General features: G+C 34.2%; 1 protein-coding gene across 2 annotated transcripts in view; it reads left to right on the forward strand.

Moving 5' to 3' along the window:
- The window catches only part of LOC145001250 (fatty acyl-CoA reductase 3-like), a 71,084-nt gene that overhangs the window by 44,035 nt on the left and 3,674 nt on the right, over positions 1–23,375 (forward strand). The window contains exons 4-9 of one of the 2 annotated variants that reach the window (XM_078960613.1): positions 5,294–5,394; positions 5,547–5,739; positions 14,227–14,391; positions 14,532–14,613; positions 22,002–22,274; positions 22,388–22,515. In XM_078960613.1, coding sequence (XP_078816739.1) covers positions 5,294–5,394; positions 5,547–5,739; positions 14,227–14,391; positions 14,532–14,613; positions 22,002–22,274; positions 22,388–22,515 — 942 coding nt within the window. Of the gene's footprint in view, positions 1–5,282; positions 5,395–5,546; positions 5,740–14,226; positions 14,392–14,531; positions 14,614–22,001; positions 22,275–22,387; positions 22,516–23,375 lie in introns of both variants that reach the window. The other variant, XM_078960612.1, reaches the window with a different exon arrangement.

The following is a 23,375-nucleotide window of genomic DNA, read 5'->3' on the forward strand; positions in this document are numbered from 1 at the left end:
TGACCTGATGCCACATAGTAGGAACTATGTTGCAGGCAGCTTAATGGATTAAGATGTTTCCTTAAACCCTAATAGCTTCAAATCTCAGATCTGGTCCAAAACATGGTCTAGAAGGATAAAGTTTCCAACTTTAACTTTTAAGACCACCCAAAAGATCACAATTTCAAACCTTACATTCTAACAAGGCTAGGTAAGACATGGATTCATCCATTAAGCATTTATTCCAAAAAGTTTTTAGCCCATTAACTCTAGAAGGGTTTCTATCAACAAAACTAACATAAAATTTAGTGGTTTATAGACATGGATGTCCAATGCAAGTCTTGAAGCCATTAGGACTCGAAATAAGTGTTTTTGATAAAACAATCTCATGCATGGCTCAAATACTCAACTAAACTTCAGATCCAAACCATCACTCTCATCAAATGTTCCAAAGATTCATAAAGTTGCAAAATTATGAGATCTTATCACTCCAACTAACAAGAACACGAAGATTAAGGGACATAACCCAAGATCTAGCAACATAACTTGACAAAGATCAAGTCGTGGACACTTACAAAGATCCAAAAGAGTGCTAGGGAAAAGAATGGAGACTTTCTAGCTGAATCTTAACTTACTCCTTCTTTTTCCTTCTTTCTTCAATAATTTCCAAGAACACCAAAAAGAGCTTCAACAATGGAGGAAAGATATTAGGGTTTCTTCAAAGCTTTATGAGGCTGATGGAGCCTGAGGATGAGCAAACGCTAGCCTCCCCATTCTTTTAAATAGGGAGCAAACCCATGAAAATAGGTTTTTCTATCAGACAACTACTACGTTGTGGCCATATACTACCACGTCATAGCAACTTAAATGAAACATGAATTCCAAGCTTGCCTTGCCACATCGTGATGGTGCCTCCACCATGTCATGGCAACCCTAAAATGCCAAAAAAAAAACATAAAGTACCTCAAGATGCAGGAGTTACAACTCTCCATCACTTGATTCAGACGTCATCGTTGAAGTCTATCAACACAAATAACTCGGGGTAACGCTCTTTCATCTTGTCTTTAGGCTCACATGGTGGTGCCATTACACTTTCACCAGGACCAAACCAAGTAGTTCACCATGGGGAGAACTAATATTGTTCATGAAAAAAAATGGATTGTTCACATAGGATGTTTGTTGACTATCAGGAGTTAAGTAAGTTAACGGTGAAAAATCATTATCCGCTCCCGAGGTTTGACGATTTATTATACCATCTTCAGGGTGCATCTTGGTTCTCCAAGATTGATTTGCATTCATGTTACCACCAGATAAGGGTCAAAGATGAGGATGTGCAGAAGACGACCTTCAAGACTCATTATGGTCATTACAAGTTTGTTGTGATGTCACTTGCGCTCACTAATGCACTATCAGTGTTCATGGATCTCATCAAATGGGTACGTAGAACGATGATGGATCAGTCGGTGATTGTGTTTATCGATGATATTTTGGTCTACTCCAAGATCAAAGAATAGCATGATGAGCATTTTCAGGAGGTATTAGATACGCTGATGAGAGAGAGGTTGTATACCAAATTCTCCAAATGTGAGTTTTTTTAGCGAGGTCAAATTATTGGGAAACATCATCAACCACAAGGGTATGTTGGTTGATCTGACTAAGATTAAGGTCGTGATGCGGTGGGAGAGTTTGAGGATGCCATCAAAGATTCAAAGCTTTCTAGGTCTCATGGGCTATTATCAAAGTTCTATGTAGGATTTCCTCCAAGAATGTTATACCATTGACCCATATGACGAAGAAGAATGTTACTTTTCAATGGGGGCCCAATCAGCAAACAACTTTTGAGATGTTGAGACAAAGATTTTGCGAGGCTCTGATTCTAACCCTTCCTAAAGGTGTGGATGATTTTTGTAGTTTATTTTGATGTGTATATCTCTGTATTGGGGGTTGTAGTCTTGTAGGGGTCACGTAATTTCTTATGCTTCGAGGAAGCTAAAGCCTCATGAGGCGAATTACCCTACATACAATATGAAGTTGGGGGCTATTGTTTTTTCCCTAAGGATTTGGAGGCACTACTTGTATAGGGTTAGGTTTGCTATCCAAATTGACCACAAGAGCTTGAGATATCTGATGGATCAGTTGAACTTGAATATGAGACATCAAAGTTGGTTGGATGTAGTGAAAGATTATGATTGTGAGATTCTATATCACCTCGGGAAGGCCAATGTTGTGGTCGATGCTATGATACTCAAGGCCATGACATCAATTAACAATGAAACATACTTCTTTGTATCTGATAATAAATTGACCCTCAAAGCATGATAATTAGGGGCTTTGTACCCATGACCAATACCCGCTATTTTATCTACCATATGTTGAAAATAAGGAGATTACAAGCATTCATAGGTACACATGCATCATAGAACCATATCGTAATTGCTAAATCGACATCATGTTTTTTTACTTAGTTTGCATGACAGATTTAATAGTGGGTTGAGAATGATCATTTATACCTTTTGTGAAGAAAGGATGAAAACTTGATGTACCTTTCCTTTTTCCTTCTTTATTAGGTCGTGCTTTGACATTTCGATTTTGTGTTTCTTCCGTCTCTACATCGTCACCCAAGATAGTAACATTGTTTATGCCATCACCACTATCTTTATGTTTCTCCCTTTGTGTCATTTCTTTCAAAAGACCTTACAATAAGAAACGAACTTATGGAGATATTTAGTACAAGCTGATATGTCACCAATAACAGCGGCAATATGTTTCGTAGCTCTGCTTATGCCACCACCACGCCAAATTTTTTGAGAAAAATTACATATGTAACTCTTGTTTCATTTATCATCCTTAGCTAGAGTTATATGTTCCCATGCTTTATCTATCATCGTTCTTACATTTGATTGAATGGAAGGTTGTGATTGAGATTTTGTTTCCATTGGTTGTTTGTCTCTAGAATCCATGTTGAACTGTATTATAAAACCATACAACAATTTCAAAATCAAAATAACAAACATAAATAAACTAAAACTAATAAAATTTAACAAATACAAATCGACTAACCAAACAATTTTTGAAGTTCCATATATATAATAAACTTAAATAGTGGGTAAGGTTTCGTAGATAACCAACATTAATTAAAATAATATATGGCAAAAGTAAACAAGATAAGACTTATGTATTGATTTTTTCAATTGACTTAATTAAAGTCATGTATAGATGATAGATCATAGGTTTTCATCAATTAAAATTGAACTAAAAAAACACATGTGCTTAATTCTTACCTTAGTAGGTTGTGGCTTTTGAAGATGAAGGTTGTATTAAAAAAGAGCAATATGATTATGGAAGATTATGTATTGATTAGGTTGATGATGTGTGTCAAACGAACTAGTTTTAATCCTACTAACTTAAACACAAAGACAAACACACGAAAGGCAGTGTACCTATCGATTAGCAGTTTAGTTCAGGTAAGTAGGGTATCGAACACAGGGAACGGTAAACAATTAAAATAGATGCTAATATTATCTAAATAAAACAAGTAATAGAAAGAGGGTTTTCTCTAGTTTTGCAAGACTAGAAACTTAAACAATTAACTAAAACTTAAACTAAGAAACTAAGTGCTAAGCAAATAAAAATCAACTAAATTCAATAATAAAGAGGACTTCTGTTTAGGTTCGACTCATTTATTCCCATGGATGATTTCGATGTATCGGACTAATTCTTCATTAGCTACCGACTAAGATGATTAGTTCCACGTTCGCTATTACTAATCCTTAGGAAACAAATTAACTCAAGCAGTGGTCAGTTGTCTAAATCAACGGATTTCCTAGTTATTGATTCGGGTTAAATAAGACTTGTAATAGTTAATCAAATTGGTAATTCAATTAACCTCTTGTTGATGGTGTATCACACAATCTTACACATTAACTTACCTATCTTCAAGTTAATTCTAGTTTCACATTCGTTATTCCTAGACATACAACTATGTGGTCATGTAAATCATATGAAATTAGCAACTAAGAGATGTTCATACAACTTAATTACTAATTTATTAACAGAAGAATAGTTATTGTTAACACATAAGGTTCTTTAACAAGCTTAATAAAACATAATCACCAATTAAAATTAATCCTAATCAAATAATCAATCCATGTTCACAAATTCATCTACCTAAACAGAAGTTATGAGTTTTTAGTTCATGATTACAGTAAACATAAACTTAAAAACGAAATCAAAGTATGTAAACATGATTCAAATCAAAAAGTTACTAAGAATAAACCAAAATTGTCTTGATTCTCTTCACAGTTGAATGTAGGGTTGATTTTTCAGTTCCTCACGACCTAGCAGCACTTCCAATCGTTTCTTAGCCTCTTAGGGTTTCTCTCCATCCTATGATATCGATCTGAAAGTCCCTTTATACATATTTTCACAAAACAGACGCTACTCGGCGAGTCCAGTGACCTACTCGGCGAGTACGTCACTTAAAACCCGTGTACGGCAAGTCAGCGCGTCCAGAATCGCGAAAGTTCGACGCAACTCGCCGAGTAATCGACCCTACTCGCCGAGTACGTTTCAAATCAGCATTTTCTCAAAACACGAAAGTCGTCCGAAATTGTGTCTACTTTTCAGAACATTTTGAATCTCGTCAATCGGAGTTATGGTTCATGAGATATGGCCAAAACACTGACGAGGGGTCAAGCTGTCCAGCAACGTCCTTCTTTCTTCAAAATCCAAGATCCAAGCCTCCAATCGCTAGTTCCGCTTCCTTTTCCATCCAAGCATATCATTGTTGCTGAAAAATCAAATTATAAACTAATTAAGCACCTTTTGTTCATTAAATGAGACAAAAACAACATAAAGTAATAAGATAATGCATGGATTTTATAACTAAATATGCTCATATCAGTTGACCATGGAGATAACGAGAGATAACAACTTGACCTACTGTGCGTAACATTTAATCTAAATTGTAACGGACTATATTTGTTGCAACTTGTGAAGCCCGCACTCCATATTATAGCCCAAAAGAAAATTTAGTGACCGGTTTAAACGGTATTTATCCGGTTCATTACAAGCGGTTCAACCAGAAAATAACAATAACTGACCTGTTCACTCCGGTATAAAATCTAACATAAAACCAGTCCTTATTAAACCAGACACTACACCGGTTCCCAGTTCAACCGGTTTTTAAAACCTAACTTCATACTAATAAACATTATTTCATTTCATGTTGTCTTGGTAATCTGATATTACTTCAGTTTAATTTTAAAGGTAATTTAACTAATCTGCTCTACATTTATGTTCAGTGTGTTTGTAGATATGACGTGGCGTTAGCAATTAACACACTTGGAGTTGAACATCTTTCCTGCTTTGTTAATGAATGCCCCAACATGAAATTACTTCTTCATGTATCCACAGGTTTGTATTAAAGTTGAAATAAAGGAAAATCTTAAATATAATTAAGGGCGTCTGGGGAAGACACAAACAAAATCATATTTGATAATTGCTGGCATGCAATGCATTTGTGTAGAATGTCAATTATTTTTGGAATTGAAACCTTCTTACTTCAGCTTTTGTCTCTGGAGAAAAGTCCGGAATCATATTCGAGATACCATTTAAAATGGGTGAGACACTCAATGACAAAAATCATCTGGACATTAGAGAAGAGAAGAGGGTAACACAAGAAAGACATAGACAACTCATCGTTGAGAAAGCTAATGAAGAAGCCATGTCATCTGCCATGACGGATCTTGGTATTCAAAGGTTTCTCATTTTCTTATCTTCAAGAAATCATACTTTTTTACTTATAGAGCAAGGTGCAAATTAACATTTCCATCGATTTTAAAATAGCCAGATTCACTATCGATTGATAATTCCATACTAAAGACAGACAAACATCCACACCAATATAATGCTAGTTGTCTTTGATTTGTGTGGCAGTAGTTTTGCAATGACATTTATATGGTACCAACAACCATGTAAAAGTGATCCTCTAACAAATAAAAATTTATTTTGTATTTCCTTAATTATCTTTATAATTAGTCAATAACATATTCATATTAATATAACTAATCACAATATAAATACTAAATAACTATTAACATACAATCAAATAAAAATCAGAATGTAACTAAGTTATTTGAGTCATTAAGGCTTAGGCTGAAGGGAGTAATATCATATTTGTCACACTGTTTTCTTTTCTGTCATCTAAACACACCATGTCACCACATCAGCCTTACAATACTTTTAGGATTTTTTTAGCCATTTCGGTTTTGTTGCTATTTTAACAACTAAATTTAGATTAAAAAAGTGTATTTTTCATTAAATTAAAATAAAAGAAATACATAAAAACAATTACAAACTTCATAAATTAAAATTTTCAAATACGAAATTAATAAAAACTACACAAAGTTGTCATCCAAAAAATTGGTCTTCCAAATCGTTTATGATTTCCACACTCAAGTCAATGTGCTCAATAATTCAAATTTGCTCCACCAAATCGCTTTGAAGATTGTGATAGACTTCCATGAAGGTTGTGATGAATTTTCATATTGATGTCATGGAGGGAACTGGGAGCACCAATGAAGGCATATCCACAAATCCTATAATAATTTCCTCGTATGTATTTGACAATGGTGTGAACTCAGATAATTAAACATTTATAAAATAATACAAAAAGAATACATAGAACTCAACATACTCTTAATATATCTGATATATTGAGATACATAATAAAATTCTCACTTATTTATACAATAAAACGTATTTCTTCAACACTTCATATCTCTTCAAGTATTCATGTTTGAATCACAAAAACACTTCAAATACATGATGACTTCCTATAATGTGTATGAACTTTCTGTATGTACTAGAGTCGAGATTGTATGAAGTTAGAAAGGGTTTTATTTGTTATGTCTTGGCGTAATAGGGTATGTAATTATGATGTTATTGATCATGTTAGGAGGTCTGGTAGCCTTGTTTCTAGTTGCGACTAGAAACTCATAGATGTGGATAATATAATCACTAATCAAAATTATATTATTGTAAAGGGCAAATGGAAATCTTGTAATCAGAAATATGGCCTTTTAACTTCTAGGACCCATATGATCTTAAACTAAAATCAGATCTTTGGAATGCTCTTTCTAATATCCTTATGGACGACAGATATGGTATAGCTTTGTTGTCGCATCTTCAACAAAGTTAACTACTAGAGAAAAATAGGCTCGGTGTACGATCCTAAATGTTCATTGTTATTCAATAAATTTATCGATTGTATGTCCATGCTTGATCCAAATATTGGTGGAAAAGTATTTACGTGGATAAGCAAAATTGGATCCAAATTCAGCAAATTGGATGGATTTTTAATTTCCAACAGTTTCTTCAATATGTGCCCCAACTCAAATGGTATTACACTGACTAAGATCAATTCTGATCATCGCCTGTTGCTGCTTAGCTCCAATGAAACAGATTGTGGACCCCATCCATTCTGTTTCTTTAATTATTGTCTCCTTAATCTTGGGATGTAGGTAGGATGTGACAATGCGAGTATGAGATGTAAATTTCGAAATCTTGGATGTCGTCTATGGTATTGAAAAACTAAACAGAAAACTATGTATGTTGAAACATGAAATACATGATTAGAGAGGTCAGAAAAAGGTAGAGGAACAACAAAGAGATGGTTAAGCTTAAGAATAAAGTTGCTATTGAGATCATAATGGAGTAGGCTCTTATTGATGATACCTATACTAAAGAAAAGGAAGAATGCAGCAACAAAATCAAAGATGATGAAACCTTATGCATCCCTTACCTCAAGAAAAAATCTAGATGCAAATGGTTACCTGAGGGTGATGAAAACTTTATTTACTTATATACAATGATTAATGCAAATGCCAAGTACACAAAAATAAATGGTCTTGAAAGAAATGGGGTGTGGACTACAAAGATAGAGGAGATTAAAAACCAAATATACATTTTTTTTTTGAAGAAAGTATGAGTAGATTACGAAGGATATATGAAAATTAATAATGATAAGTTTAAAAATCAAAATTGCAAATGATTTCCTTGTATGACCTTTCGTATTCGAAGATCTAAAGATAGCAGTTTGAAGTTCTGAAAATGAGAAAGTTCTAGGATCGGATATGTTCACTTTCATATTCATAATTCTTTTTTGAAACATTATTGGAAAGCACGTCTTCTGGGTGATCAACTAATTTTAAAGAGCACAACATCATCAATTATGGTAGGAATATCTCGTTTATCACCTTTGTATCCATACTAAATGACCTTACCCTTTTCAATTTTAGGCCAATTAATCGGATTGGGTGTGCATACAAATTAATTGCTAAAATCTTGGCGGAGAGATTTAAAAATGCCATTCCGGTGACTGTTAACAATGAACAATTGGCCTCGTACATTCAAGGTATAAATATTCTTGATGGTCCTATTATGGTGAATGAGGCTATTACATGGACAAAAAATGTATAAAAATGTTGTTCATCTTTAAAGTAGATTTTGACAAGGAGTTTCGCAACCTTGGTCTTTTCTTCCTAATACTCCTAAGCTTATGAGGTTCAAAGAGAGATGGACTATTGGATTTTTACTTGTCTTACTTCACCTAAAGCTCCAATACATGTTAATGGAAGTCTCACAAATATCCCTTGCTTGTCTCGTCTCCAATATGCTAACGAAGCCATTTTAATGGGGGTCGTCTGTTGTTGACGTTCATTCGATCATGAATCCGTTGTGGGATAAAATACCCTAATCTTTCATTTCTAAAAAAATCATGTTCCAAATGGATACTTATATTGTGGTTCCTCAAAAAGTCAAAAATGTCATCTTTGTGGAACTTATGGCCACAATTTGGATTATATATATATATATATATATATATATATATATATATATATATATATATATATATATATATATATATATATATATATATATATATATATATATATATATATATATATATATATATATGGAAAAATAGGAACGGCCACATATTTAACAACATGGTGAGAAACAGTCACAATTTAGGGAATAAGGTGAAACTATAGGTTTTTAATTGGATCAAAATTAGATGTATAAAGATGAATTCGATTAATTGGAAGAATTGGTAATTACCTATTAAGAGAATGTTTGAACTTGTAATTATACTCTCCCTAGCCATTCTAATAGTCTCTTCTTGTTAAAGAAAAATATACTTTAGTAAAATATTAACATGAATATAACTAATATAATTGAGATAATAAATAATTATTAAGATATATATGTTATATTTATGAGAAATAAAATAGCATCCTACCTTTTCTTCCTACTTATCTTTCTTCTAATATAAAATGGTGACATATATTATGTTTCAACCCGAACATGCAATAATGGGCCCAACCCTTGGGTTTCTTTCAACCCAAATACAAACATGGGTCCAACCCTGGGTTTCTTTCAACCCAAAGATGCAACATGGGCCCAGCCTTGGGGTCAACCTTGGGGTATATTTGAACCCAATCATACATGGAAGAGTCACAAAGATAGCTAGCACCCTACATAGCACAATCCAGTGTGTCGGTATTTATGCCTGCGGCCCACAAGTACGGTAAGAAAACCGTCAATACTCAGCTACTACTGCTCTTACTATTATAAATATCAATGCTACACACCACATATACAATTATACAGGTATGCCCTAAGCTCTTCTACCCAAACTAAGAGTTTGATCAAATGTTAACTCAAATCAAAAGTCAGCAGTTAAAGGTCAAAGTTAACAGTCAAACTTCTCACTTCAGTGAATCACCACGTCGTGGCACCGAATTAGGACAAAACAGTCGATCCATCACCAGTCGCAACCACGTGATAACTTGTTGCCACATCGAAGGAATTGGGTTCCAAACAGCTTAATGGATTAAGTTGTTTCCTTCAGCCCTAAGAGCTTTAAAGCTTAGATTTGGTCTGAAACATGGTCTATAAAGATAAAGTTTCCAAATTTATCCATTAAGACACCAAAAAGATCAAAATTTCATACAATAGGTTCCAAAAAGGCTTAACAATAGATGCATTCATCCATTAAGCGGTTATTAAAAAAAAGTCCATAGTCCATTAATTCTAGAAGAGTTTCTATCACCACAATTAAGATAAAAGTTGGTGCTTTATAGACATGCATGTCCAATGCATGTATTGAAGCCATAAGGAGTCGAAATAAGGGTTTTTGATAAAAATCTCATGTATGGCTCAAAACCTCAACTGTACTTTAGATCCAAGCCATCAATCACACCTAATGTCCTAGAGATTCATAAATTTGCAAACTTTATGAGATCACATCACTCAAATTAATAAGAACATGAATATTAAGGGATAAAACTCAAGATCTAACAACCTAACATGATAAAGATCGAGTCTTGGACACTTACAAAGGTCCGAAAAAGTGCTACGGCGAAGAATGGAGACTCGATCATTGAATCTTAGTTTACTTTTTCTTCTTCTTCTTTCTTCTTTCAAGAACGTCCAAGAACACCAAAAAGAGCTTCAACAATGGAGGAAAGAGATTATGGTTTCTTCAGAGCTTTAGGAGATTGATGGAGGCTAAGGATGAGCAAAACCTATCCTCCCCATTCCTTTAAACATGGAGAAAAACCAAAAAAATATAGGGTTTTCCATCAGACAACTACCATGTTGTGGTAGCTTAAATGAAATATGCGTTCCAACATTGCCTCTCCACATCGTGGTCGTACCTCCACCACTTCATAGCAAACCTAAATGTGGCATCCATAAAATTCATGAGAAATTTAAACTCTTTCAAACCAACCAAAAATCATATTTTTTTTTACAATCTAGCTTTCAAAACATGTTTAGTATCAGAATTTTTCCCAAAATAACAAAACACAACACGAGGAGGTGCACAATCACCCATTTTCCTTCCTGTGATCATATAAGGTACCTGAAACATAACCCAAAAACTTAAGCCTAAAGCGTAGTGATTTCCCCCAAAGTGTCAACACAACAAATAACACATACCATAATAGCATACTATGAGTCCAATCAACCATCATGTTGGAATACCCCAGGCCCCTCAACCATCGGGTTGGAATGCCAACATACTATGGGTACAGTCAACTATTGGGTTGGAATACCCTAGGCCCTCAACCATCAGGTTAGAATGCTAACATACTATGGGTCCAATCATCCTCGGGATGGAATACCCTCGGGCCCATTCAACCATTGGGTTGGAATGCCCCGGTCTGTTGACTTACACACAAAGCATTAAAGCCTCAGCCACCGACCAAACATGTACACATATAACAGATGATCATATAACAGTCTACAGCTAGTCAAACAGATCTACATATCACTAAGCTATCAACATCTTATCTACTATGATAACAATCTAACAGATAACTAGCATAATAACATCCTATCTACCAGGATATCGATCTAACAGATCACAACAACACAATAGCATGCATAACAGGATATTAATCCAATGGGTCGGCATTGGTGCTTTTGACCCACAAGTATAGTGAGGAAAACTCACCTCGCAAACTGAATAGAACTGATGAGGCCCAACTCCGAATCTCAGCTCTCTATACGATACCTAATTCTACCAAATGACCAATTTCCATAAGAATCCCAAAATACTCAAAATACCCTTAAGGCCAGACTTGGTCAAAGTCTATGTCAATTGTTCAAAGCCAATAAATCCACTAAGTCAACCCAACCGACTTAACTCAACATGAGCTAACCCATGCGAGTACGCGGGACGTACTCCGAAGATATGCTCAGCGTATGCGAAGCTACGCTGAAACCACCATCGGGGTGGCTGACCGAGTACCCAGGGCGTAACCTCACAATCCCAATTTCTTCATTAAATGCTTAATGGCTTCAACACTAATTTAAAGGATAATGACTTAAAAAGGTAATATAATTTTTGATTTGTACACATTTGTTCACTAAGTTTTTTTTCGTCCACATTCCTACAAAGACATTGCTATTTTAGGGCTTTGGAATTGCGATATGTTTGGTCTAAAAAGAATAACGCCAGCTGCAAAGTCGTTAATTTCTAGGAAGTTAACGCATATTCAAATAGCATGTTTCTAAAAGTATGGGGCATTATTCAATAAACTATCAGCCACAAAAAAACATAAAGCAAAAGATTGTTACATTGTCAAAAGGAACTGTTGGCTTCTGGCTTCGAGTATTCATTTTGGATCCCTTTTTGCCCGGTCAACACCTTTAGAGCATGCACATGGGGATTGCAAACTCCTTGCAACCCTTTTGTAATTTGCTAAGAGTACCTATATTATCAAAAAGATTAAATTAAATTGAAGGTTTAGTATTGTAAATTACGACAGGTCTTTTAATAATTATTTATTAATAGGCGTGTAATATGTCTAGTGGTATTAGTAGTTGAATTTTACACACCAAGTTCATAATTTAAACTAGGGAAATCTCCAATAAAGTCCTAAAATTTTAACCCGGTTTATGTTTTAGTCCTAAACTAATTTTTGTTTACGAAAAAGTCCCAAAAACCGGCAAAAGTTTGCATTTTAACCCTTTTTGACTGGTTGGAACCGGTAACAAATTAATTTATGACTATTTCATAAATTAACCCAAAATATTGGGATTTTTCTGCAAAAACAAAAAATATTAGGGTTTTTCTGCAAACAAAAACCTTATTATTATTATATTAAAAATATAAATAAGTATACTATTTTTTTAATTTGTTATTATTAATATTACTAATAATACATATAAATACATTTAAATTAAAAAAATATTAAAGACATTTTATAAATGTGAAGGTTGAGCGGATGGTAATGCTTTAAGCTTTGAAATCATGAATGTCTGTTTGTATATTCTAACTTTGTATATGGTCATTTCACACTTGTTATTATTGTTTTTAATTCAGAATATTAACATTTAACAATTTAAAAGAAGCTACTGATTTTTCAAATTGTTTACGAATAGTAAGCATGTGATATGCGTGTATATCTTGTGTGTAAGTATTTTTGAATTACCAACATGTGTGTTGCTCTTTTTCATTACTTTATCCTTGTGGTTTTTTTGGAAACATAGCAGATATAGTGTGATAAAGCAAAATAAATCATATTACTTTCTATTAAATAAGATATTTTAATTAATATTTTCGAATTTTGATATGGGCCACCAATGTGAATATTTATTGTGGATCTGTTGGATTTGAAAAGAAATCATTATACCTTAAGAAATTTTATATACAAAGTGAGAAATCCTTTTATCTTAAACTATTTTTACATAATTTTACAAATAGGCAACTTCTTTTAAATTGTTAAGTGTTAATATTTTGAATTGAAAACAATAATAAGAAATGTGAAATGATCATATACAAAATGAGGACATACAAGCAGTGATTTCAATGCTTAAAGCATTACCATCACCACCACCTTCACCTTTAAATAATTTCTTTAATATATTTTTATTTAAGTGTATTTATATGTATTATTAAAAATATTAATAATAATGAATTTAAAAATTAGTATACTTGTTTATAATAATAATAATAATAATAATAATAATAATAAAGTTTTTGTTTGCAAAAGAAGTCCTAATTTTTTTTGCTGAAAAAATTCCAATATTTTAGATCATTTTGTGAAATAGTCCCAATATTTTAGGTTAGTTTATGAAATAGTCCCAAATAAATTTGTTGCCGGTTCCAACCGGTCAAAAGGGATCAAAATGCATATTTTTGCCTTTAAACTATGGCATACTCAAAATGTTGGTAGTTTGTCTACGAATGGACAACTCATGTGGCTTTGAGACGGGATGACATTAGATTTATATGATGCGGTTTACATATATTTTTAAATAAAAAGCAAAGTATATTATTTATTTTAGCATTATATATGTTGACTAGATGAGCAAATACTTACATTTTTTAACCTGGTTAACCAGGTTAAAAAATGTAAAGTATTTGCTCATCTAGTTAAAACAGGGACCACACATGAAATAATATTAACGCGTCCATTACATGTCGCCGCTAATATCCTGTGTTGCCGATAAAGAGTCGCCGCTAATGCCCCTATTTCTTGTAGTGTATTACATAATTGAAGCAGAATTGGATGTGACACGATTAAAAACACAATGACATTGAATTAATAATATGTATGATAAAGGTAGATTCATTGGTCAAGAAGTCAACTTTTTTTGTTTACTATTCTTTAAGATGCAAGTGCCGCCATCATTCACTTTATAATTTGTATTATGTTTGCCTGATGCAAGGGCAAAGTTGCATGGATGGCCAAATGTCTATGTATTCACCAAGGCAATGGGAGAGATGCTATTGCTCAAGCGATTAAGACAAGATGTGTCATTAGTCATATTACGTCCTACCATCATCGCCAGTACCTATAAAGAACCATTTCCTGGATGGATTGAAGGCGTTAAGTAATTCAATTGTCATTTTATTTGCAGTAGACATTACAAAATTTTCATGAACTTTATTGAATAAAGATCATGCATTAGATAACATTTCACTCCATTATTCTTCACATGAAGATTAAAAAATATTTATAAAAAAAATACAGGACGATGGATAGCTTCATTGCTGCATATGGTAAAGGCATGACTTCTTGCTTTCTTGCACATCCTAACAAAGTACTTGACATAGTAAGTTCTCCTTAACTAGAACGATGACACATTGCACATTCTTATATGTTAGGTCATCCGTTATACCCACCACATACCACATATATGATGGGTGCCACATCAGCACCACATTCCCCTAACACTAACATGTGATACCTACCACTAACACACCACTCCACATCATTATTTTTATTTTTATTTTAATTCAAAAATACAATAAAATTACATTATTTATAATTAAAAAGCATTCATTTTTTTAAACTAGTTTTTCATTAATTATAAAAATAAAATTACAACTTCAAACTATATTAGTTAGTTAATCTAGAAAAAAAACCGTTACATTAATTAAAAAAAACAAACAAACCTACATATTAAAAACCTAATCGTCGTTCATGCTACGTTTGTACAAATATTCCGCGATATCATCTCGAAGATTGAAACACGTTTCACTATTATGAATTTCAACAACTCGCTCTAAAACGCATTTGTTCCGGGTACGAACTCCTCAATTGGAACGACAACGTCGTTCGGATCATACGTGCAAATCGCTCGACCTTCATCTGCAATAATCATATTATGCATTATAATACATACTAGGACCATTCGTTTAATTTTTTCTTTATCCCAGAGTCGTGTAGCATATTTCACTACATGTCATGTCTGCTTAAGAACTCCAAATGCCCTCTCGATATCCTTTCTCGCCGATTCCTTTTTTTTTGTAAACAACTTTACTTTTTCACTTCGAGGAACCGAGTATGCCTTCATCAATGTAGAATAATCCGGGTATATCCCATCACCAAGGTAGTAACCGTATTTGTACGTGTACCTGTTCACTGTGAACGTCATATCAGGTGCTTTGTCGGTTCGAATATCGTTGAAAAGTGGAGACTGGCCAAGAACACTAAGGTTGTTGTTAGACCCCGCTACCCCAAAAAAGGCATGCCATATCCACAAATCTTGAGATGCAAAAGCTTCTAGGATGATAGTTGGTTCACCTATATCTACTCGAGTGAACTGACCACAACATGCATTTGGACATTTTTCCCAAGCCACATGCGTACAATCTAGACTGCCAAGCATACCCGAAAATCCATGCCTCTTTTCATGAGCTGAATATAATCTCTCAATATCACGTTGACTAGGTTTGCGCAAATATTCTTCATGAAAAACCTCATAAAAACATGCAGAAAACCAATCTACACATTCAACTGCGGTCCTCTCGGATACTTTTGGATATTCGTCAAATGCATCAAATGCTATACAATATCCCAAATACCTAAGAGCAATCGCATATTTTTGTATACTACTAAAACTCATTCTTCCTCTAGCATCGGATTTTTGTTTGAAAAAAATCATAACGAGATTTTAAAGCATTACTAATACGTAAACATATAGCCTTATTCAGACGGAAATGACGTTCGAACAAGTCGTCATTATAAAGACAATTATCGGCAAAGTAATCACGTACCAATAAGTCGTGTGCGGCTTGGCGATCACGATTGACGACCGCCATTGTATGAGCAACATTCGAACTTTCTTCATCGTAAATGTGTTGCACAACATTGAAGAATGTATCGATAAATTTTACGCTGTCATCCGAATCAAAAGTTTTTATAAATTCCATATGTTTTGTAGAATCCATGTATATGTTTTTTGTGGTTTTAGAGTCAAGTATTAGAAAGCACAAGTAATCAAACTAACTCTTTGATTAATTGGAAAATAACTCAAAACCAATATTGTATTCTGTACAAACCATGACTTGGTATCTACATATATATATATATATATATATATATATATATATATATATATATATATATAAAACATTCCTAGTCTACCAACTTGTAGAATAAGATTAGGAGACTAAAACCGACTTGCTTAAGCCCCAAGATTCTTATACTCCAAGTCCTATATGACTTAGGATTCCAACAATCACCCCCGAATCTCTAAGTCCTTCTAGAGAATTCTTCAATCCCAATCAAGCTCCACATTTCCTTGAACTTGGTTCGAGCTAGTGGTTTCGTAAGAATATATGCTCTTTGTTCTTCACTGGGAATGTAGTCCACCTCCATTTGTTCCCTTTCGACACAATTACAAATGAAGTGAAACCTCGTGTGAATGTGTTTACTTCTTCCATGAAAAACGGGATTCTTCGTTAGTTCGATAGCTGACTTGTTCTCAACTCTAAGAATCACTTTCTCTTGCGCTTTGCTCATGATTTCTCCAAGAAAATCTTGAAGCCATATTGCTTGACATGTGGTTGATGTAACCATCATGAATTCCGCCTCGCAAGATGATAAAGTAATGGTATCTTGCTTTTGCGAACACCATGTAATTGGAGATGAAACATAGTAGAAAATGTGACTGGTTGTGCTTCTTCCATCATCCGGGTCAAGATTGTGACTACTATCACTATAACCAATAAGTCGCTTTTGTCCCATCCTCTCGTACTTAATTCCGTATCCCGTTTTTCCTCGTAAGTACCTTAGAATGTGTTTGATTACACCACCATGTGATTCTCTTGGACTTTGCATATATCGGCTAACAACTCCAACCGCATATGCCATATCGGGTCTTGTTTGCAAGAGATATCTAAGACATCCTACCACATTTTAATATTGTGTCGGGTCGATTTCGGGTTCATCTTCGGCCTTTGACAATTTATTTCCTGGTTCCATTGATATGTGGGTCGGATTGCAATCATGTAAACCATCTTCTTTTAAAATACATTGAGCATATGCTTCTTGGTTTATAGTAATCCCCGATTCTTCTTGCTTAACTTTAATGCCAACGTAATAAGTCAATCTTCCAAGATCCGACATCTCAAAGTTCTTGGACATCTCTAATTTGAATCTCTTGATCACGCTCAAATTAGTACCTGTGACAAATAAATCATCAACATAAATTGCTAAAATTAGCAAGTTAGATCCTTCACATTTCCGGTACACCGATGGTTCTTTAATGCACTTTTGAAATTTCATACTCTTCAAAATCCCATCAAGCTTCGTGTTCCATGCTCGAGGTGCTTGTCTTAAACCATATAGTGCTTTTGTAAGGCGATATACTTTATGCTCGTTGCCTTTCTTTATATAGCCTTCCGGTTGTGACACGTAAACAGTTTCTTTTAATTCTCCATGTAAGAACGATGTTTTAACATCCAAGTGCTGAAGCTCCCACCCATGAGTAGCTGCTAAGGCTATAAGAAACCGAATGGTTTCGATTCGAGCTTCCGGGGCAAATACTTCTTGAAAATCAATATCGGGTTGTTGCACGTAACCTTTAGCAACCAACCTTGCATTGTATTTATTAATGGTGCCATCTGCATTTTTCTTCAATTTGAACACCCACTTGAGTCCAATTGGTTTCACCCCCATAGGCTTGTTCACAAGAATCCAAGTATTATTTTTGTTTATCGACTTGATTTACGCATCCATGGCCTTGACCCATTCTGGTTCTTTCTTCACTTCTTCAACCGATACCGGCTCGTCATTGGTTATTAGAAGGAGTTCTTCTAGATTTTCAAGATCAAGCTCATAATCTTGAAATCGTCTTGGAGGTACTCTTATTCAAGAGGGTCTTTGATTTGCAGCTCCTTGTTGAAAATTATTATTTACCAGACTTGGTTGTTCATTTTCTTGTACTTCCGCTCCGTCTCTAATCTCATGATCCGATTCAATTGGATCATTATTTACACTGTTTCCTTGGTTGTTGTTCGCATCGTCTCTCGGATAGTCCCATGGTATTATGAATGAGTCTGGTTCTTCATTGTTGGTTCCTGCTTCTTTAATCCAATCCCACCCTTTGGTTTCATCAAAAATAACGTCTCGACCTACGATTATTTTTTGTGTTACCCGGTTAAACAACCGATAAGCTTCCGTACCCGGTTCGAAACCAACATGCACTAGTGGTCTTGATCTTGAATCCAACTTCTTTAGATTAACTGGTTCAATTTTTGCATGTGCTAGACACCCAAATATACGAACATTTTCTAAATTTGGTTTTCTTTTATACAACTTTTCGTATGGAGTTGTATCACCAAGGACTCTTGTGTAAACGCGATTGATTAGATTTGTAGAGTGATTTACCGCTTCTCCCCATAAGTAGTTTGGAACATGCATTGCCTTCATTATACTTCGCGTCATGTCCATGAGTGTCCGGTTTCTTCGTTCCACAATTCCGTTTTGTTGTGGAGAGTATGGGACGGTAAGATTGCGTTTGACTCCGTTTTGTTCACAAAAAGAATTAAACTCGAGAGAAGTAAACTCACCTCATCGATCACTTCTAAACAATTTCAAAGGCTTTCCAATTTCATTCTCCACCAAAGCTTTGAATTTTTTGAAGTGTGTAAATGTCTCACTCTTTTCTTTTATGAGATAAATCCACATAAATCGTGAAAAATCATCAATTAATGTAAAAATATACATATTTTGACCATTGGTTGCCGGCGTGATTGGACCGCATAAATCACTATGAATAAGTTCTAATGGTTGTTTCGCTTTGTATGTCGTCATAGTCGGGAATGACTTTCTTGTTTGCTTGCCCACCAAGCACAATTCACACAATTGATTCTCATGATCAAATTGAGGTAACCCTTTGACTAAACCCTTCTTGGACATCGTTTTCATTGACTCGAAATTGATGTGCCCAAGTCTTGCATGACTTCGCCACGCATCTTCACTTAGTCTCAAATGAAGGCAAATAGGGAATCCAATTTGTTATTTTATTTTATAAATGCGGTTTGGTGATCTTTGTACTTTCATTAATAAGCAATTATCGGCATCGTTCATGGTTAAATAGTTGCCTTTCATTCGAATATCACACCCGGCTTCAGTTGCTTGTCCGAGACTTATAATGTTGTTCTTGAGATCTGGTATGTAGTAAATCTCTGTCATCAACCTTTGTTGACCTTTCTTGCCTTGGAAAAGTATAACACCTTTTCCCTTGATTTTTACACATGAATTATCTCCAAATTTAACCCTCCCGGTTATGCCTTTGTCAAGCTCGGAGAAAAATGACCGGTTCCCCGTCATGTGATTGCTCACCCCATTATCCAAATACCACACATCGTTGTCTTGTGAGTCGTATCGAGACAGTATCACCTTCTCTTCATTAGAATACACGGTCTCGTGTAAAAATACGGTCTCGTCGGTATCGTCATATTCGACAAAATTACTTTCTTGTAATTTTTTAATTCGGTCCGAACATTGAGACGCGAAGTGACCCGTCTTATCGCATCGGTAACATATAATTTTGGATCGGTCCTTTTTCGGTTTACTATTATATCTGAATTGGGATTGGGCCTACTGTTGGATTGGTTAGTATTGGACCGACCATTATTTGGCTTTCCTTGGGCCTATTTTGATTTAATTTTGCTTGGGCCAGCTCCACTTGATCCATTCAACTCGCAGGATCCAAATCCACTTGAGCTATTAAACCCATGTGTTTTGTTTCCAGACCTGTGAGCTTCCATCGATTTCCCCTTTGATCTCCAATTGCGATTTGAAGATCCACCATCGATGAATAAAGCTTTTGATCCTTCTCCTCCATCATCTGCTTCCTTCACCCTCTCTTCATACGCTTTCAACTGCCCGACGATGTCCTCAAACCCAATTGTCTTCAAATCAAGAACCTGCTCAAGTGACGCCACGATATGAAGAAACTTTCTTGGTGCGGATTTTAGCAGCTTCTTCACCATCTTTGATTCTTCGATGGTTTCTCCCAGTGACGCCGATTGAGAGGCAATTCCTAACAATTTCCCGGCAAAGGAATCTATTGATTCTTTCTCTGACATCATCAATCTGTCGAACTCGGTATTTAGGGTTTGAAGTTGGGCTTCTTTCACCTGATCGGCGCCAACATGCCTCGATTTGATCGAGTTTCAGAGGATTTTAGCTTATTCAATATCTCCCAACTGCATAATCAAGGATTCCGGTATTGCTTGGTACAACAATCCGATGGCCATGTAATTTTTTTCTTCATTCTCTTCTGTTCCAGGGTTAATTACACTCCTTGCTTTATGAATTTTGAGCACTACTTTCATCCTTAGTGCCCGGACGGTATAATTAGTGGAAGTAAGCATTGGACATGCCACTGTGGTTGTCCCAACCTCCTTCACTCTCACCAGAGGAGGCCCTGCACCGTCTTCTACGTCTGACATATTAACATAGCTCATCAATAGGTAAGTAACTCGGTCTCAAAGCTTCTTAACTTAAGCTCTGATACCAATTCAAGTATTAGAAAGCACAAGTAATCAAACTAACTCTTTGATTAATTGGAAAATAACTCAAAACCAATATTGTTTTCTGTACAAATCATGACTCGGTGTGTGTGTGTATATATATATATATATATATATATATATATATATATATATATATATATATATATATATATATATATATATATATATATATATATATATATAAACATTCCTTGTCTACCAACTTGTAGAATAAGATTAGGAGATTAAAACTGATTTGCTTAAGCCCTAAGATTCTTGGATTCCAAGTCCTACGTGACTTAGGATTCCAACATAGAGAATGAATGTTAGAATGAGGTGTAAGTTTTAATGAAATTAGAAGGTTTATTTATGTTATTGAATTGAGTTTGGAAAAAAAATATATATATAAGCAAAATAGCCGTTCAATGATCAAAAAAACCAACCACCAATCACCTTCTTCGTTTGACTTTATCGTTGGGAACACGAAGTATCACAACCACGCCCGACCACGGAATGTCAGGTGTAGTGTGCACGAGCCTTTCTCGATGCTCTTGCCTACCCATTTTGGTATCATGTTTTATAAAGCGTTATTTGCGTGCACTTGATTGGATGATAATAATATTTTTTTATATCTAAATGCAAGAAATGGTAAATTAAAGTGTTAGTAATGCATGCCACATTCCTCTTATATGGTAAATGCAAGAAACTTGTAAAATAATAATAATAATAATAATAATAATAATAATAATAATAAGAAAGACACAACCACTCTTGTAAATAATAGCTTTATATAATTTATTATGTTCATGGTTAATTAACATAATAATTTTTTTTTAACGGCAAATCAATTAACTTTCTTTTGACATTTTCATAGTTTTTTATGGTTAATTAAAGTGTTAGTAATGCATGTCACATTCCTCTTGTACAGAAACTTGTAAAATAATAATAAGAAAGACACAACCACCCTTGTAAATAGATTAATATAATTTATTATGTTTTTTTTAAAACACTTACGGCATATATACCTTCCAAATCTTACTCGTCAACTACTTTATTTGTCCACCACGAGTCCATAAGACTTGAACTTTCAACCATTTAGAAGAGCTAACATATTTTCAAACACCTTGACATCGCTAGGCCAATAGCTATTTGATATATAATTTATTATGATATTCTCTAAAACATGCAGATTCCAGCAGACATGGTGATTAATGTTATGATAATAGCGATGGGTGCCCACATAAATAAACCAGTGTCCATGACTATTTATCATGTTGGATCATCTATGTCAAACCCATTGAAAATTTCTACATTTAAGAATTGTGTAATTGAATACTTTGCTAAGCATCCATTAAAAAGCCAGCAAGGAAACCCCATCATAACATCCAAAACAATTAGGTTGTTGAGTTCCATGAGTAGCTTTAACAGATATATGGTGATACGTTACGTGATTCCCTTAAAGGTACTCTCTTAATTTAATCAACCTTTTAATATGGAAAAACAAAATATATCACATTTAGTTTTAGAAATATTATACTTCACTGGTTTTTAACATTTCTTCTTGTTCGTTTGTAGGTATTTAAATATCTAAACATTCTACTAGGTAGGGCTTTTAATGCATGGTATCTCGACGCAGAGCGAAAAATCAATATCATATTCCGCTTAGCAAGTCTTTATAAACCATACGTTCTCATCAACACAATGTAAGCAATCTTTCCATCATTTTCTAGTTATTAAATTATGGAGAGCTTTTAAAACATGCACAATGGTGTTTAGTTAGTATATTGATATAAGAGATAAGTTGAACCGCGTGAAAACACATGACTGAAAGATAAAAAATAAAAAAATAATAAAATAAAATAAAAAATAAATAAATAAATAAATAACTAATAGAAAAGGCAAATATATAAAGGATACCTTTTCTTCACCTTTCGATGATGTTCTTCGTGTCACACTATCTTCCAAATTCCTTATTTGTCGTCTTCTCCTCTTCTTATCTTCAACTGTCACCATCCACCCTCATATATATAGGTTGTCATTGATGGTCTTCTTTCTACATATACATAATAAATTAATCAATATTTGTATCACCCTCATTAGACTATTAAAAATAGTATTAAAATATTTTTAGAGTTTTTGTTTGCAGAAAATGGTCCCAAAGTTTAATTCAAATATTTTTTATACGTCCAGTGCGGATAATTGTCCAAAAGATTAATTCAAATATGTTTCAGATTTCAAATGTGGATAACAGTCCTAAACATAAATTACCAACGATTTAGGATTTAATAAAAATATTTCATGCGGGAATGTCACAAAAAATATCAATACAACGGTTTAAGAAGTTTTTACAAACCAAGAGTCTTCTAAATATCTAAGCAGCTAAGCTTACAAATCTTCTAAGCTCCTGATAATATCCACTAACCTATAAAATTTATCAACCCCGTGAGTTATGCTATGAGGAGCCAAGTGAGTACAATTCAAAAGTTGGACATTGCACGGGTAGTGTATGAATGAACACATGACTCATAAATAAATATAAAAACTCGTACCTTCTCAAAACAAC

This window comes from Lactuca saligna, chromosome 6 (assembly GCF_052625555.1).
Source record: "Lactuca saligna cultivar CGN05327 chromosome 6, ASM5262555v1, whole genome shotgun sequence".
NCBI lineage: Eukaryota > Viridiplantae > Streptophyta > Magnoliopsida > Asterales > Asteraceae > Lactuca > Lactuca saligna.